The sequence below is a fragment of the Condylura cristata genome, unplaced genomic scaffold, assembly GCF_000260355.1.
Source record: "Condylura cristata isolate star-nosed mole 26May11 unplaced genomic scaffold, ConCri1.0 scaffold00005, whole genome shotgun sequence".
NCBI lineage: Eukaryota > Metazoa > Chordata > Mammalia > Eulipotyphla > Talpidae > Condylura > Condylura cristata.
The window spans coordinates 28,636,612-28,653,093 of NW_004567106.1; the positions used below are offsets into that span (position 1 = coordinate 28,636,612).

Here is a 16,482-nt window from a genome sequence, read left to right on the forward strand (position 1 = left end):
GATAGATAGATAGATAGATAGATAGATGATAGATAGATAGATAGATAGATAGATAGATAGATAGATAGATAGATAGATAGATAGATGAATTCTAAGACCAGGAATGAATATTTCCTTTGGCATTTTGCTTTTTTTCTTGTGAAGAAAAATAGCCTTGGGCTTTATAAAGGCAGAAAGGTCTACTACTAATAATGTGTACACTGATAGCCTGGTACTCACTAGTGTTGGATCAATCCTCTTTACTTCTAGAATCTTTTCCAGCTATGAAATGGTATTCTCCCTTCTCCTTCTTTATCGAAATCAAGTAGAAAGTAAGCACATATTTTTCTGATGGTCAAAAGAACTTAGAGTGACTTTACCTCTTTCTGGTCATGGAAAGATACGTAGTCACATCAGGGAGGTATGTGTCTAATGGTAGAGATTGATACTAAATAAATATTTATACTATTAACAGATTGTTAGAAATGGCATGAAGGAAAAACACACAGAACTGCATTACCCTCTAAATTAGAAGTACCTCTAATTTGGGGTTGAGGGAAAATTTTAAGAATGCAATATTAAACCTAGACTAAAAAGATGGGTAAGACTTGGTCAAAAAAGAGAAGATGGCTTAAACAGTCCAGGCAAAGGCATTGGGATGCATTAAAGCCCTGGGGTAGGAAAGAGTTTGGCAAATTCTAGAAAAGAATTGAAGCCCAGGGTGGGTGAAACATACCCTATCAGAAGGGAAAGTAGTACTATAGGCATCAGAGAAGTAGAACATTTAAGGGATTAAGCCCTCAGTGCTAAGGAAGGCCATGGAATAATACTGAGCAGGAAAATGTCATGGTTAGGTCATTGATCTATGAAGATCATTTTTGCAACAGTGCAAAGGTGAGACTGGAGAAGAGCAAAACTGGAGGCAGAAAGTGCTGGAAGAATTGTATGGGAGAAGATAATGTTATGGACTAAGATCTTGGTATTCAGGATAGGCCAAGTGAATAGATTCCAGACTTGTTCCAGGGGGTGGAATGATAGACTTGGGTGAATGATTGGAAGTAGAGGATGAAAGATGTTAAAGCTAATGCCTAGATTCCACCAGTAGTTTGCAATCACATGTATTTAAAAATATATAGGACACTTTCTAGGGAAAAGGAACTAAAGATGAGACACTGCGTTAGTCAAGGTTTTCCTGAGAAACAGAACCAATGGAGCATAGATATTTATCATAATCTCATCATATGAAGATGGCTCAACCAATTATGGAGGCTGAGAAGTCCCACAATCTGCTGGAGACCTAGGAAAATTAGAGGTGCCAATTTCTGTTCAAGTGCAGACCCGAAATCAGGAGCACAGATGTAAGACCCCATCCATCAACTCAGTCAGTCAGACAAGAGAGAAAGAGAAAATTCAACCTTCTTTCTCCTTTTGTTCTATTTGGGCCTGCACTGAGTAGATGATGCCCCACTCCCACCACCCTGGGGTGTCAATCTGCTTTACTCGGTTCACTAACTCAATGCTAATATCTTCCAGAAACATCTTCTTCAGATACACCCAGAAATAATGTTTAAACAGGTATCTTGGAATCCCATGGCTCAGTTAGGTTGACACATAGCATTAAACATTCCCTGTACCACAGGCAGGATTCATCCACAGGCCTCAAGACAGAAGCCATAGGGAGTATTACTTCATCTCTTTAGCAAGAAGGGTAGCATTGATGAAAATGTTTCTCCTGGAAATTCATGGACATGTGGAATTTTTGTAATTCTCAAGATGTCCAGTTTAGACACAGTCCCAGTGGATCTGATGGCACCACACATTGAAAAGATAGAATGCTTATTGGAAATCTGACCTACCTTCTCCAAGGGGCATTATTGTGTTTAAGAATAAGTGACTTACTCCAGTACACACAAGAGTGAAACCTTCATTCTTGTTAATCAGTAGAATCATCGTTATATGTGAAAAGAAACTACCCACTTTCATATGTGTTAGGACTTCTGGCTCTTGCCCTGTTTATCTAAATATTCAGGGACCTTCAGAACCTGTCTTTTATTCACAAAATGGAATATTCAAGGGATTACTGGGATGAGTTACCCACTTGTTCCAAGTTTTGACTCATGACTAAAATGCTGCTTCCCCAAATAAATGGTTCTGGGCCTCTCTATCAGTTGGGTTACCATCTTGATCTTATCTCAAATGTAACTCACTAGCTGAAAATGTCCTTGAAGATTATTCACTCAGCTGCTTCATTTTACATGTGAAGAAACAGAAGTTCAAAGATTTTGAGGAGAGAGTCTAAGGCTAACCAGGAACTGAGATGGTGATGTCCTTGCATTCTATTCTGATTCAAACCCATGGTGTGAAGTGCTCTGTTCATTTGCTGTATCTTTTTATGATCTTCAGATTGATTGAATCAGAGAAAGTAACACTCTATATTCTATTCTGCTGAGTGACTGATTTCGAGGGGCCTCTGGAGAAACCAAACTGTCATCACAGGCCAATGAAGGGATTTCTTGAGCCAACAGTCAACTCCTGTGAGCAGGCATAATGTAGTGCCTGTCCTATACATGTACTGTCAGTCATTTTCCATTTCTATTTCTAGTAGGGAGTATTGTCAATAGCTAAAATTGACATTTACTATGCCCATAACCCTACCACAAATTAAAATCAGACCCCAAGTCCCACTGGGGAAGATTTTTATTAAGCTGTAGGAAGACATCTGAAATGATACCAAATTACATTCTAAACTTGAAACCCCAAATACCACATTTGTTTGAGAGTAGGAACAGGACTGCCTAGGGAATAATACGGGAAACTGAGCAAGTTGCTCTCCTTGGCAAAATGCAGGGCCACCAGGAGAGAGAAAAGAGCCTAAGAAGAGATACGTTATATATAAACCCCAGTATGGCTTTTAACTAATCATTTAAGCCTAAACAAATTATCTCTCAGTATGAACTTATAGGAAAAATTAATCCTTTAAAGTGTCATGACTTTAATGAACATGTGCTGATGTTCCTCTTATACTTACAAATATACCAAGAAGGGGCTTGAAAGAAATAGAATAAAACTATCAAAATGCAAACTTGAATTCTAAAATTTGACTCCAAAATACAGACAAGAGTATACCTGGGGCCCAGAATCTTTGCATTATGTCTGTCTTTTAGTATGTGCATGCCTCTGGGTGTCTGTGGGGAGGATATGTTTATGTACTTAGTAGGGCTGCAATCTTAATCTCTGAAGCCAATTATTGAACTCATCCAGTTCAGAGGGAAGCTTTACTGTGTGGCTTCTCTTTGCTTGTGCACATATTCCAAGAATAGGTTTGAAAATAGCAAAACCTGGTTGAAAAGCCCTTTCAGGTCCTTGGATACAGTGCAAAGTAAATGTCAAGTATCATTATTATGAACTTTATTGCTATTATTTTATTAAGTGTTTCAGATTAATATCAATCTAGCTTCATAAGTGCTTCTGAAAGTGGGAGAACTTGAAAGGTAGCTCAGGGAAGGTTGCACAAGGCAGGCACACAAGTTTCCTAGAAACTCTACCCCTTCCCTCACACTCCTGTTCTAGTCTACCATAGGTGGACTCTCCCTTCGGGCTAGTATTTTAAGTTATCATGGCCCTTAAAGTGACGATTGTCAGAGGGTATTGTCACCAAGAAATGAGAGACTATGTATTGTGAGATTACCTTGTTAACTCATTCAACAAATGTCTATAAGGCTATTATTGTGTGCCAGACTTTGTGCTCTGATACTCTCCCCCCAGTTGAAGGGAAAGACTGATGTGTGCTCTGAGAATACATAACAGGGACCCACCTGGCCTGAAGATGTCAGACCCAAGAAATTGATCAGTGTACCAAATACAGCAGAATGCATAATAATGGAAAAGACTCCAATCTCTTAAAGAAGTTGGATATTTCAGGGTCTCTATTCTAAACTACTCCACCCAAAATACAATATAATTTTACTTCATGTTTTAAAATGACACTAGCAATCAACTTGCTTTCTAATGCAAAATCATCTTTTCTTTGAAAAATTATTGATCATCTTCTGAGGACCAAACACACACATGCAATGTTATCTCATATATGATTATCAACTTATCCTTACACCATGACTATGAAATGTGTATTATAATTCTGTTTTGTTTTGTTTTGTTTTGTTTTCTGATGAGGAAACATAGGAGTTAAATGTCTTGGGCAGATCATACATTTGTGGTCCCAAGCATAGCAGGCAGCCCAAAGCCCCTGTATGCCTCATCAGCTACACAACTCTTTATTCAATTAGGTGGTTAATGATGGCAGCCGGCATTATCTCTATAATTTCTGTCAGCCACTCTTACTAGAATAAGTGAGAATAATAGACTTAATTTAGGACTCTGAAAGGCCTGCCAGTTCCTCCTCCTCCTCCCTAGAAACCATGCCAGATGGGACGAAACTTTTTTTTTTTTTTTGAAGTAGCATTAATTTACAACATGGAACAATCTATTTTTTAAGAGGCTGGCAAGAGGAAATTCTCAAACTTCAGAAAGCCATTTAATTGTTTTATACTATTCGTTCTTGGGCGATATTCTTTTTTCCCCCTAACTTAAATCCCATGTGTTACCATTTTATGATTGTTATCATTGTGCTTCAGTATGGTTTAAAAGTAATTGGTTACCAGCCTCTTAAAATAGGAATTTGGAAACTTGAAGATGATTTTGTCACCTCCTGGCTTCTCTGTTGTCTCTTCAATGGAATGAAGAATTCTTATTCCATTTACTTTCCCACTTAGGTCTTCTCTTCTGACCTTTTAGTATTTTCTGTGAGTCTTTAGAATCTTCTTCAATCAATCTTCTTCATTCTTTGCCTCATTCCTCTCACCATGATGTTCACCCTTTGCCTGGCAAGGATTTCTTCATTCTCTCACACCCCACCCTATGACTTTCAGTTATCTGATTCCAGGATTGTTTTAGAGTTTGCTCCTATTTGCTAGGACATAACCTAGCGAGTTGTTTAGTAATGCTTCTTGAGTCATGCTTCTTTCCTTTCCTTAGAGAACAAGTTATCTGCTCAGTGCTTGTGTTACTTTTATCACTAAGAAAAGAACTTGAGAAATCAGGCTTTTAGCAGACTAAGATTACTGAGTCCAGGGCAGGTAGTTATGCATGGCCTATGCCACTCTTTCTGCATCATTGACACAGCCCCTCTTCTGCTGGTGTGGATCATTTCCAACACCCTCTCCTAAAGAGCTGAAATAATCCTGGTAAGTGGGTGGGTGGAGTGTCATAAATTTAGTCTCCCAGGAGAGGTATTTGAAAATTGCCTGAGACACTTTGCTTTGAGATTCAGAGGAGATTAGATGAAGGCAGTAGTGATGTGACCTAGTAGGGAACCTGCAGAATGTACAGCTAAGTAAAGTTTGCTGGGGTGATATTTTCAAAAGCTTTTCTACTTTCATTGAAATATTTTGCTGTTGGAGATATTGCCATTCAGCTGCAAAATATGTAATCATTGAGGGAGTCCTAGACATATGGGTGTGGATTCTACCACAAATGATGCCTTAAAGCATGATAACTGACAAGTTAAAATCCAGGAGAAACCAAAGCAGAATTGCTGACTTAGACTGGGGAGGTGGGGGGAGGGGAGCGGGGGATGCAGTGTCTGGAAGCTCAGGGAACTAGCTCTGTCTCTCCAAAACATCCAGGCTAGTGTGTTAGTGTTTTCATGAATTATTCATTTATGGTAAATGAATGCAAGCAGCAGTCACATGTAAATGACAAGGCTCATAATCAGAGGTCTACTTATTTGTCCTTAAGAAGCAAGGAGGAAGCTTATTAACTCACAAACAGGAATAAATTTTACTTAAAAATTTGTCCTTATAAATCATTTTTCCTAGTCACCAGATGTATATCATTTATCTGAGCTTGCAGCCCAAATCATCTTCTATTTTGTGTTCCTTGATCTTCATTTACGTGCCTTTTTAAAATGTTATGAATAATGCAATGGAGAAGTTATTCGCTAATTGAAAGGACATCTCTTCATGTCTTTCAGTGTGACCCATGACTAAAGTCAAATTGTTCAGTCATTTTTCATTTAGGGTCTTTTGTAAATGGTCTTTACCAACATCCTTTAGATTTTTTACAAGGAAAAATATCAGATTTTGAAAACACCTGTTGTTGTTGTTGTTGTTGTTTTTCCAGCAAAACATCAGAAACCATTCCAACTATATTTCTGGCTAACATACACAAACCAGGCTGACTGCATGATTAAATCAGATCAATGGTACAGAGATTAGTCATTAAAAAGAAAAAAAAAGTTGATTTAATAGTCTTAGAACAATGGCCATGAGATTGCATCTCTTCTCCTATTCCTGTTTTCTCTGTTTACAACACTTGAAAGCATTGATAAACATCTCCCTGAGAGTAGATGCAATGGGTATACCATAAAACTCCACAAAGCCTCCAGCTGGATGTAGCTCTTTTGGCTGTATTAATTTTATTACTATCATGTGTTTCCGTAGTGTAGACGTTATCACATTCACCTAACATTTTATTACTATCATTGACTTTTTTGCAGTCAAACTTTCACTTGATAAAGAAAGATGTTACCAGATCTACATCTGCAAATAAAGGTATCAATAGTACAGACTTATTTTTTTCTTAAATAATAAATGAGGTTAAAGTTTATCTTGCATGGTACATTTGATTTCTGACACCCCTGGTGATGATTCCAAAAGTATTCTTTTCAATATCAGTAAGTAAGAGCAAAGCAGAGGTTTAGTTGACCATGGTGTGGGGGTAATCGGAATCTCCAGGCCTAGAGTTCTAAACCTAGAACATGTACAGAGCAGAAATTCAACTTATTTAATATTCTGTAGACTGGAGACAGATGAGTGCTCCTGAACTATTCTTGAACTTTTCTTATGGACTGCCTAAAATATAACTTCAAATAGAAATGAATTTGATGGATCCAAAAACAAAGTGGTCTAGAACTTATCTGAGAGTGTGTGCTTAATCTAAGGGGCACTGAGAAAAAGTACAGATTACATGGGGGGGTGATTTTCAAGAACAGAAGTGGATTATATTAGGCTGTTATCATAAATTGGAGTTTCACTATGACTTGTAAATCAGTTCTTCTCATTAGCAAAGAAAATTTACTGAACACTATTCTTGCAATGTTCATTGCTAGTCAGAGAGATCTTGTATATCTGTGTCTTTGTTAACTCAAGAATTATTTATTAAGTGTGCAGTATGTACTATGAACTTCCTTAAGTTTCAGAAGCATCTGTATCTTTAGATGAAGCAGACACAATCTCTGGATTATGAAGTGTATTTTGTAGTAGGGAGGACAGACATTTTAAAACATCGTTCAAAAGCACTGCTGAATTACAATTGGGAAACTGAGATAGTAAACTCCAAGGAATTGTAACTGACCATACCTGGTACAAGACCATGGAACACACCTAAATTGTTTATCACCATATTGTCACCAGTTAGAAATTTATAAATGAATTATTATGCAATGACCTAAGTAGTCTAGCCAGTTTTCCACTTTGACATGTGAATATACAGTACAGGGAGCCTGACATATATGCTTAATGGGTATTTGATTGGTTGATTTATTTATTAAATAAATCATATACAATGTTAGGAAAACTACCAAGTTATACAAAGAACAGTCCGAAAAAGACCATCACCTGGTGTGGCTGCCTAGAGAAAGTGGCGAGGATTCCTTATGTTAAGGTTCTGTGGCAGGAAGGAAGCATTTGTGTGAAGCTAGTAGAAAGACACCATGGCATGTATGCCAGGCTTCTGATTAGCTGGAGTATTTGCTGTTTTACTAGCATTTGTGGACAGGATGGGAGTTTGAGGTGAGGCAGAAAATAAGATATCCACTAAGGCTAAGTCTCATTGTGTCTGTACCACTAAAGGACAAGGATAGAGTAGGCAGGCCTTGCAGGATGACTGCTCTGTGGCAGGGGTCTTCCTCTGAACTTAAGAACACCGTGAAAGGTAAAAATGCATATTTTAATGATATTTTGGTGTCTTTTCATGGGCTAATTATTTCTACTTCTTTATCTCACTTTCCTCATTGATTAAAAGGGGAAATGTTATATTTGCTATCCAACTTCATGAGCTTGGCAGTGAGACTTGGTGCAATATGAGCTCATTCAAAAAAGGACATAGATTAGATGATGTCTTTTCAAAGATGAGCCAGATAACTTTTGTTTTCCTAGTTATTACTTCTGTTGGCCGTTTGTCATTGTTTTCAGGAAAAACAAGATACCAAGGACTGTTCTCTGGGGAAATAGTTTGATTTCATTTTGAAGAATTATTTCCAAGGGTCCTTTTTGAGAAATAATGAAGTCATTTTAAAATTTTTGTCAAATTGTGATGAGAGGAGCCCATGTGTCTCTATAGAAGGATTTGGAAATCCAAAGTTGTTGGGTTTTTAAAGAAATTATATGCAAGGAGTTGGGGGCATCTTTATATTCATTAGGTTGTAGTTCTTAAATTAAAGCTAAGGATTGGTATTGCTTAAGATTCCAATCTTAAACCACAATTTTTTGGGGGGAGAATACAATGATTAACCTATCATTATTCTGTTATTTGATCAGCATTTCAGAATAATAATAAGAAGAAGCTAATTTTATTGAAAATAGTAATCCAATATGTAGGAACTTATTGATATTTAATGCAGTGAGGAAAACATTTCCATTATCACCATTTTAAAGTTGAGGAAACAGAGGCACAGAGAGATTAAGTAACTTTCCTGAGGTCACACAGCTAGGAAATAGTAGAGCCAGGATGCCAACCTAGGCAGACCTGTTCTTGAGCCCATACTTGTCTCTACCCCATTTTACAATATAATTATCTGTGGAAGAAATTAACCATATTGTCTTTCCATTTGACATTCTACTTCATTGTCCTGACAGTTTTCTTTCTTTATAAAAGTAGGATTTTTTTTTAAATTCCACTTAGAAGTATATGCCAACTAACACTTTTCATTATTAATTATCTTCTATTAAGATTTAGGAGTTTAGGTTGTATTTCCTCTTGAGCTTTTTGGTCTCCCCATTCTAGTAAAAACCTAATTTGCCAAGTTAAGTCACAATACTTCACTTATGAAGGTGTAAAGGAAGCACATGTTTCTTTTCATAAGCAAATGCAATGATAGTACATAGTGTGTGTACGAATACATAGATCAATGAGCATGAAGTGTGATTCCCATGGAATGTATCAAGTTCTTTTTTAGTCCAGTCCCTAACTTCTTATGGATGCTTTCTATTTGGGATTCATTCATGTAGTCTTGACTATAAGAACTAAGTGATACACTCTCTCAATTCCATTTACTATAGACACTGACCACCTACTGTGTGCCAGCTGCTGGGTTAAACAATGGATATTCCCATGAACAGTTGAAAAATAAGCTTATTATCATAATGAAACATGTAATTTTGCTAGATTAAGAACATCTCATTTTCATTCCAAGTTCTAGAATGTAAAGTTTAGAGTTTCAGGTGATTTTAAAATGGCCTACAGTCTGATCCATTCATTAGATAGATGATGAAATGGAGAGTACAAAAGTTAAGGAAAGGTGTTCCCGAGAGACTACTCTTAAGTAGCAATGGTGTCTGCCCACTATTCCTGCCATTTATTGCTTTAAAGCTTTTTTTTTTTTATCTTGTCCCTCTACCCTCCACTCTAAGTTCTTTTATTGTTATCTTCTATCTGCTTAAGATTTCTGGCTATATGTGGTCTGATTTTATATTAAAATCACTCTTCTGATTTAATGTAATTTCTTTACTATTTTGCCTCTTTCCTTTGTCTGATAACATACCTGGCAGATCTGTCTGTCCTGAGAGTTTGATAGACATCCTAAGGTGCCATAGACCTTTTGAAGACCTGGGAAAGAAGAACAGGCCGAAGTGATCCATCTCAATCTTCTAAACAAAAGTACTGACCCCTTAGCTCCTTCAAGCTACTTGGGCTTGTCCCAGTCCAAGGCAGAGTGGCAGACACAGCTGCTGCTTTTCAGACATCTTGAGACTGGAAAACATCCTTTGCAGGGAAAATTGAGGGCATGGAATTGCTTGCCATGGTACCTATCATTCTGTTAAGGACAGTGAAAACACAGTCTGTCATCCTTGACATTTTAATTGAAAGAAAAGCTTACATAGATTTCAGCCATAAGCAGTATGTTTATACAAGTGTATAAAGAGGAATAATCTGTCAAGTTGGAAAACTCTTAATGCTACAGGACTCAGTTTAGTAATTGAACAATCCAACATGAGCTCACACATTTTACCTTGTTCCATGCCTCAATAATTTTTAGTAGAAATACTTTACCTAGAGGCATATGGTTATTAAAAAGGAGGCTCGGCTTGCTCAAAGTCTGGAATTATTAGCTCATGGCAACAAGCCTGCACTGGCGAAAGACTATTGGGTCTTTGTTTTCATGACTTTACTACAATTTGCCATCTTATTTTCAGAGCCTAACTGATGTGTTGTTTGGGAAGTTTGTTTTTGTTTGTTTTTTTAAAGAAAGAAAACATAATTTCACAGGGGTGAGTGACTTCTCATGTAAACAATAATGCAGAATTTTCCTGCCTCATGGAAAGTTCAGAGAGCAATGTGAATAGCAAGAGAAAATGGATGATGATTTTGTTTTAGTATAGAAAATCTATAATTTCATTAGGGGAGCCATCAAGATGTGGTAGTAGAAGTCCTTTGTGTTGCCAGTTGAGTCCAGGCCCTGCTTCTTTTCAATACCCAAGTGACTTTGGACAAATTAAAGTGTTTCTGCATTCATCTTAATCCTGAATAAAGTGAGAGTAGAATGGCACACCTATCTTTTTTCATTATTTCATGTTCCACAAACCAGAAAAATACTTTGAAACTAGAAACTGTGCAAGTCCATTAAAAAAAGTTCTATACAAATGCAATGAATTAAATAATAATTATTTTTATATACACAAAGGAATTAGACCATTAATGCATTCATTCTGATACCCACCATTGCTTCTGTGATCTGAATGCTCTGACAAACAGTTGTTTTCTTGGGCCAAGTGACATAAGCACCTGTCTAGCCCTTGTGTCCCTGGTGATGGGTAAGCACATATTTTTTTTTTTCTTTTAAGCTATGTTGTTTTAGAAGCACAAGCATGAAGTTTAGAGAACTTCATCTTTAACTAGTTTTGCAGATGGGGTTGGGTTAATTATTTACAGAATTTGTATAAAACAATAATTCCAGTTTTTTCAAAATTCGAAGATAAAGGACCTTAAATAACCATTTTTCTCCCTCAGCTTACATTGCTAATTGTTCTGATTGGTATCATTAGGTAATTATTTTTATAATCCCAAGAGAATCCTTTACCCTAAAAGACTTTCTTAATTAATGAGGGAACATTTGATATTTTAAAATCTGGTAGCTCATTCCATGATGTGGAAATAACTAAACTATTAGGAACATTGTATTAAATGAAACAAACCATTCCCCAATTATTCTATGCAACTGGGAGCTCTTCCTGGTTTGGGGAAGAATGAAAACTTATTTTAAATTAAATTAAATTTAATTACTTTTGCGTCTCTATTCACATCATCATTAAATTGTTTGATTTCTTTTTTAAAAAGAACCCCTTATTAAAAATGAGTAAACAAGATTAATATCTCATGTTGGAACAAATAATAGTATCATGCTGTCTTTTGCTCCTGGGGATGATACTGCAAATCAACACAGTAAAAAGTAACATTTTCAGTTATTTTATATTTCTGCTTGTTGCTGTCTGTAATAGATGGGCTTCCCCTGAGATTAGGTGGGCAGACATACTGTTGAAGGCTCTATGTGTGTGTGTGCATGCACAAGTGTGAGTGCATGTGCATATGGATATGTATGTGTGTACATCTGTCTGGGTAGATAATAGATGACTGAATGGATGGACGAGTGGAGGATTAGCTGGCTGTGAGATGCTCTTAGTGAATCTTCCCCTTTAGGCAACTAAAGAGTTCAGACTATTGATCTTGTACTTAGAGGCACTGACCATTATTAAACATGAAATTCTTTGATATACAGCTATTTTCTTTTCATTAAAAGTTCTAAATAAAATATTAAGGCTGCAGAATATGAATCAGATGTTATCTGTGAAATGAGTTCATGTTTTATGCGACTCTGACAGTAACTATCCACCTCTAAATAAGATTTTAAAAAGCAGTGAAATGACAATCTGCTACAGAATTTTGGAACAATTTAGACCAGCAGTTTACTAAAAAGGTAAAAGCTACTAATCTTTATTGTTACCCCATACTCCAGAGTTTCCAGGTGTTCATATCAAGAAATACCCATCAAACTCAATTTCCTAAAGACATTTATTTCATCATTACAGGCAACATACATCTACATAACGGCTGTGGAATATATCCTATTAATAAAACTATAATTTGTTTGCCTCTATATAAACTTGATGTAAAGATTTTATACTCTTTTATGTTTTCATATATACAAACTTATAGCCAAGTAAATATTAACAGATGTATGACTAATCATTCCATATGTGTGACTGTAACAGATATGATATAATTAGTATATAATATATTCCACATATAATTTTATATCTACACACATATACGTACATGTGTGTGTAGGTGTGTGTATACACACACACAAACGCACATGCATGTATATTCCAGAGGACTTTTCAGGCACAAAAAAGGGAAGACCTATTCTTCTGTGGAATTAGAACAGCATAGAACAGCAGTGCAAAGGAGGAACACTTTGGCATCCTTTTCCCCATTTCAATCCCCCATGTTTCCATGAGTCACCCATCAAAGGCAATGAACACTAAAAAAAGGGCTCCTCTTGCTGCTCTGATGAGGTTCTGGACTAGAATGTCCTTTCAGGAAGCTCCCTGAAGTCATGGCTTTCAGAAATGTCTCTGTCTACACTAAAACCCATCAGTTAGCATGAAGACATTTTTTCCCCCTCTAAAGAAAATGCATTAGTTTTGGAAGCACTGGTTTTTCTCTTGTCATCCAAGATCAGGTTGTTTAACATCGAAGATTCAAAGGTCCTGAGGGAGTTTTATTTATTTGTTTGTTTTGTTTTGTTTGTTGTTAAGTCTTTAATTTAATGGTTTGATATTTATATAGCTCCCCCAAGGCAAAAGCATCAGGAGATTGAGAATTTAGCTGAAGAGGTCACTTGTTTGCTATTTTTAATAAACACAAGTAATTCCCTTTTCCCCTCAGCCCCACATTCCCTAGCTCATTAAATCAATTTAAGGCCCTTAAAAAAATTTTCTGGCAAATTGAAGCAAAAGCTCAAACTATGTACTCCCTGGAGGAATGCTTACCCAATTCCTACAGGTCAGGCCAAGATCAGTTTCTGTCAAACAGCCTAACACCTCGAGTTATTATGAAATAAGAGATTGGTGACTGGGGGCGGGGCCCTGGGCTCTGGACTTGCCCAAAGGCTGTAGTGCCTTGAACCATGATCCAGCTGCTTTGTTTTTTTTTTCCACTCACAAGTGAAGAACTATGAAAAAGTCAGGATGGATTTCTATTGGGAATTCATGAATGAAGTTGGCTGTACAAACCCAGATAGTGAAAGTGTATCAGAACAAAACCAGGAGGGCTTCCAGGTAGAGGTGTGACAGAATGTGGAAAAAACAAATGTGCACAGATCTCAACCTCTAAGACTTGCTAGAGAGCAGTGGCTTTTGAGTAAACAGAATTCTACTATCAAGTTCCTTTCTTAAAATTCAGGGCTTGGGGGAGATTTACCAGCTTATTGTCTACTGAACATCAGTTAGGTAACAGTGGTCAGGAAATGAAGTGGAATTTAATGTATTAACTAGGAAGCAGCAAAGGAAGCCAGCTTGTGTTTTATTTGTTATTATTTCCCTAATATCCTCAATTACATGGTTCCCATCAGTGGATCTGATCTGCTGCTCTCGTAATGGTGGTGTCCCTGCCGGTTCTGGACACAGGGAAATAGGCAATGAATTCCTTCCCAGGGCATCAGGAATAATGTTTGCTTTATTTTTTCTTCTTCATCCCAGGCCTGTTCCAGGCTCTCTATCTTCTCTGCTACATCTCCACAACAGACAGAGACAGCCCATGCCAGCCTCCATGCCCGGGACCCTGCCTAACCCCACGATGCCAGGATCCTCTGCTGTCTTGATGCCAGTAAGTGCTTGTCCCTTCCACGAAGGCTTGGTCCTTTTGAAAGAAGAAGGGGAAAGGCTGAGATCTAAGCTGACTGGGAAAAATGTGGTATCTTCTGGAGAGTGGAGCTGTCTACTCATTTATGTAGAGGCCCAGCTGTCTGACCCTAGCCATCTCTCTGGCTCTTTCACCCTTCAGTGCATGGTCTCATGTGGTCACTGCTGGCTTACAGTGAGCTTGCCACACTCAGGGGCAGGAATTTGCAAAGGGACACAGTGTATCATAACCATTCAAAGTCTGTAGCTTGGGCTATATGGCAAAGTGTGTTTAAAATTGCGGGGGAGTCGTATGGCCAGGACTTAGTAATTTTTATAATAATGGCGATGATGATGGCACATACTAGCTACTGTCTTGTATTTGTGCCTGCATATCTTGTTTTATAAGTCATTCTTGCAACGTTTATTTAGTGCTTTCTGTAAGCCAGTCACTCTCTAAACACATCGTATGAAACAATCCTATGAGGTAGACACCATTACCAGCCCCATGTTTTGAGGGAGGAAAGTAAAGAAAGATACTCCCTGAGTTGAGATACGGAGCAGCTGAGCTTTGAACCCAGGAACTCTGGCTCTCAGGCTACTCTTTCAGTCATAGTATGGTGTATTCTTTCTTTTCCTGATAAACCTATGAATCCTATGTTATGACCCCATTTTATAGACATGAGACTGAGGCACAAGAATGCTGAGCAACTTGGCTGAAGTCACCTTTTAGATGATAGAGTTAAGGTCAAAATCTAGGTGGCTGACTCCCAGATCAACATTCATAATCACTGGATTATTCTGCCCTCACTGTGACCCCCTGAAACCTACAGAATAACAAAGAAGGGGTATACAGACTACCCCTCAGCAAACCTCTTCTCCTGCATGGAATTCCCCCCCTCCCACTTCCTCTTCCTTTCCCTTGTGTTTTGGTTAATATGGGAGTTCTCCCAGGCCCCAGAGGCAATATGACAATTCAGTTAAAACTCACCCACAGCAGTATCTTTGCAGAACATTTTAGCATGCTAAGGAATTGTCTGCAGTTAGGATTTCATTTGGTTCTCACAGAAGCCCTGTGGGATCTGATAGCAATAATGACAATAAACTCATTTTATATAGGAAAAGCTGAAGAGTAAGCAGTTGAAGGCAGTTGTCTAATGTCACCCGGCTGGTGAGTGAAGGTTTGTTACTAGAGCCTACAGCTCAACTTATACCAAGCAGTTCAAATCACCTCAGGATGAGCAATTTGCTCATTTATTTAAGTGGAGTCAGGGGATAAGGAAGGGCTCCAAGGCCCTATTCCTAGAAATGGACCTGTCTGCTGCAAATCCCAGGTATCCTCATGAGAAATGGTCTTTTCAGAATTAGGCTAGAGGACAGATGATCTGACAGAGTTTACCTGCATTGCTCTTCTTAAAAATCTTCAATGGAAGGGAAATCTCACCAGTAGTGCCATTACCAACACTACTTACTGCATGGAGTGTTCTACCACAAGCTATCTCCATTGAGATCCCTATATCCCTCTTGTCAAAATTTCAAGAACTCCATGTTAGTGATCTTATTTTTTTTCATTCAACTAAATGGTATATCATTCCCAGGGGCAAAAGTTGAACCGTTGGACTGCCATATTATCTCACTTTACCATGGAAGGAAAGAATAAGGTCAATGGTCAAGGGTCAGTGCAGACAAAAAGTCAGGGATACCACCCCCTCTCAGGAGGCCCCAAACTCTGTTCAGTAGTATGCACTGATAGCATGACAAGATGCTGCCCAGATTGGTGATTGTTAAGCAGGGGTGATTTGTTTTCTTGGGAAACATGTGGCTATACCTAGCGACATTATTGGTTTTGCAACTTTGGAAGAAAAGTACAATTGGCACCACATGGGTAAAAGCCAGGGGTGCTGTTAAATATCATACTATGTGCAGGACAACCTCCTCAGCAAAGGATTATTTGGCCCTAAATATCTGTCATACCGAGGTTGAAAAATCCTGGTCTAAATTAAACTAACATAATGAATGAAAATTAGTACAGTCCAAAAATCTTGTCCTAAGAGTTCTACCTCCTAGGCATCTGCAGCTTTTCCTCATTATGAAGTCACCAGCTCCTGTGTTTTAACATTGGCATTTCCACCATGTTCTTCTCCTACCATTTCTGCCCTGGAAAACCATGCTTCCTTGGTTTAAAGATAAAACTATACCTTGTGGGTACAGTTGAGATTTTGAACTGATTGGTAGTGCATGCTTCCAGGCCATTTTTCAGATCCCTTAGTCTGGAACAAAATGATATGTTTTTCTATTCATTCATTTGTTCATTTCACAGACTTCT

The 16,482-nt window shown here is 37.8% G+C and overlaps 1 protein-coding gene across 2 annotated transcripts in view; it reads left to right on the forward strand.

The window, feature by feature from the left end:
* The window catches only part of CREB5 (cAMP responsive element binding protein 5), a 385,106-nt gene that overhangs the window by 275,761 nt on the left and 92,863 nt on the right, over window positions 1–16,482 (forward strand). For both annotated transcript variants that reach the window (XM_004676810.2, XM_004676811.2), the window contains one exon: window positions 14,016–14,142. In XM_004676810.2, coding sequence (XP_004676867.1) covers window positions 14,016–14,142 — 127 coding nt within the window. The remainder of the gene's footprint in view (window positions 1–14,015; window positions 14,143–16,482) is intronic.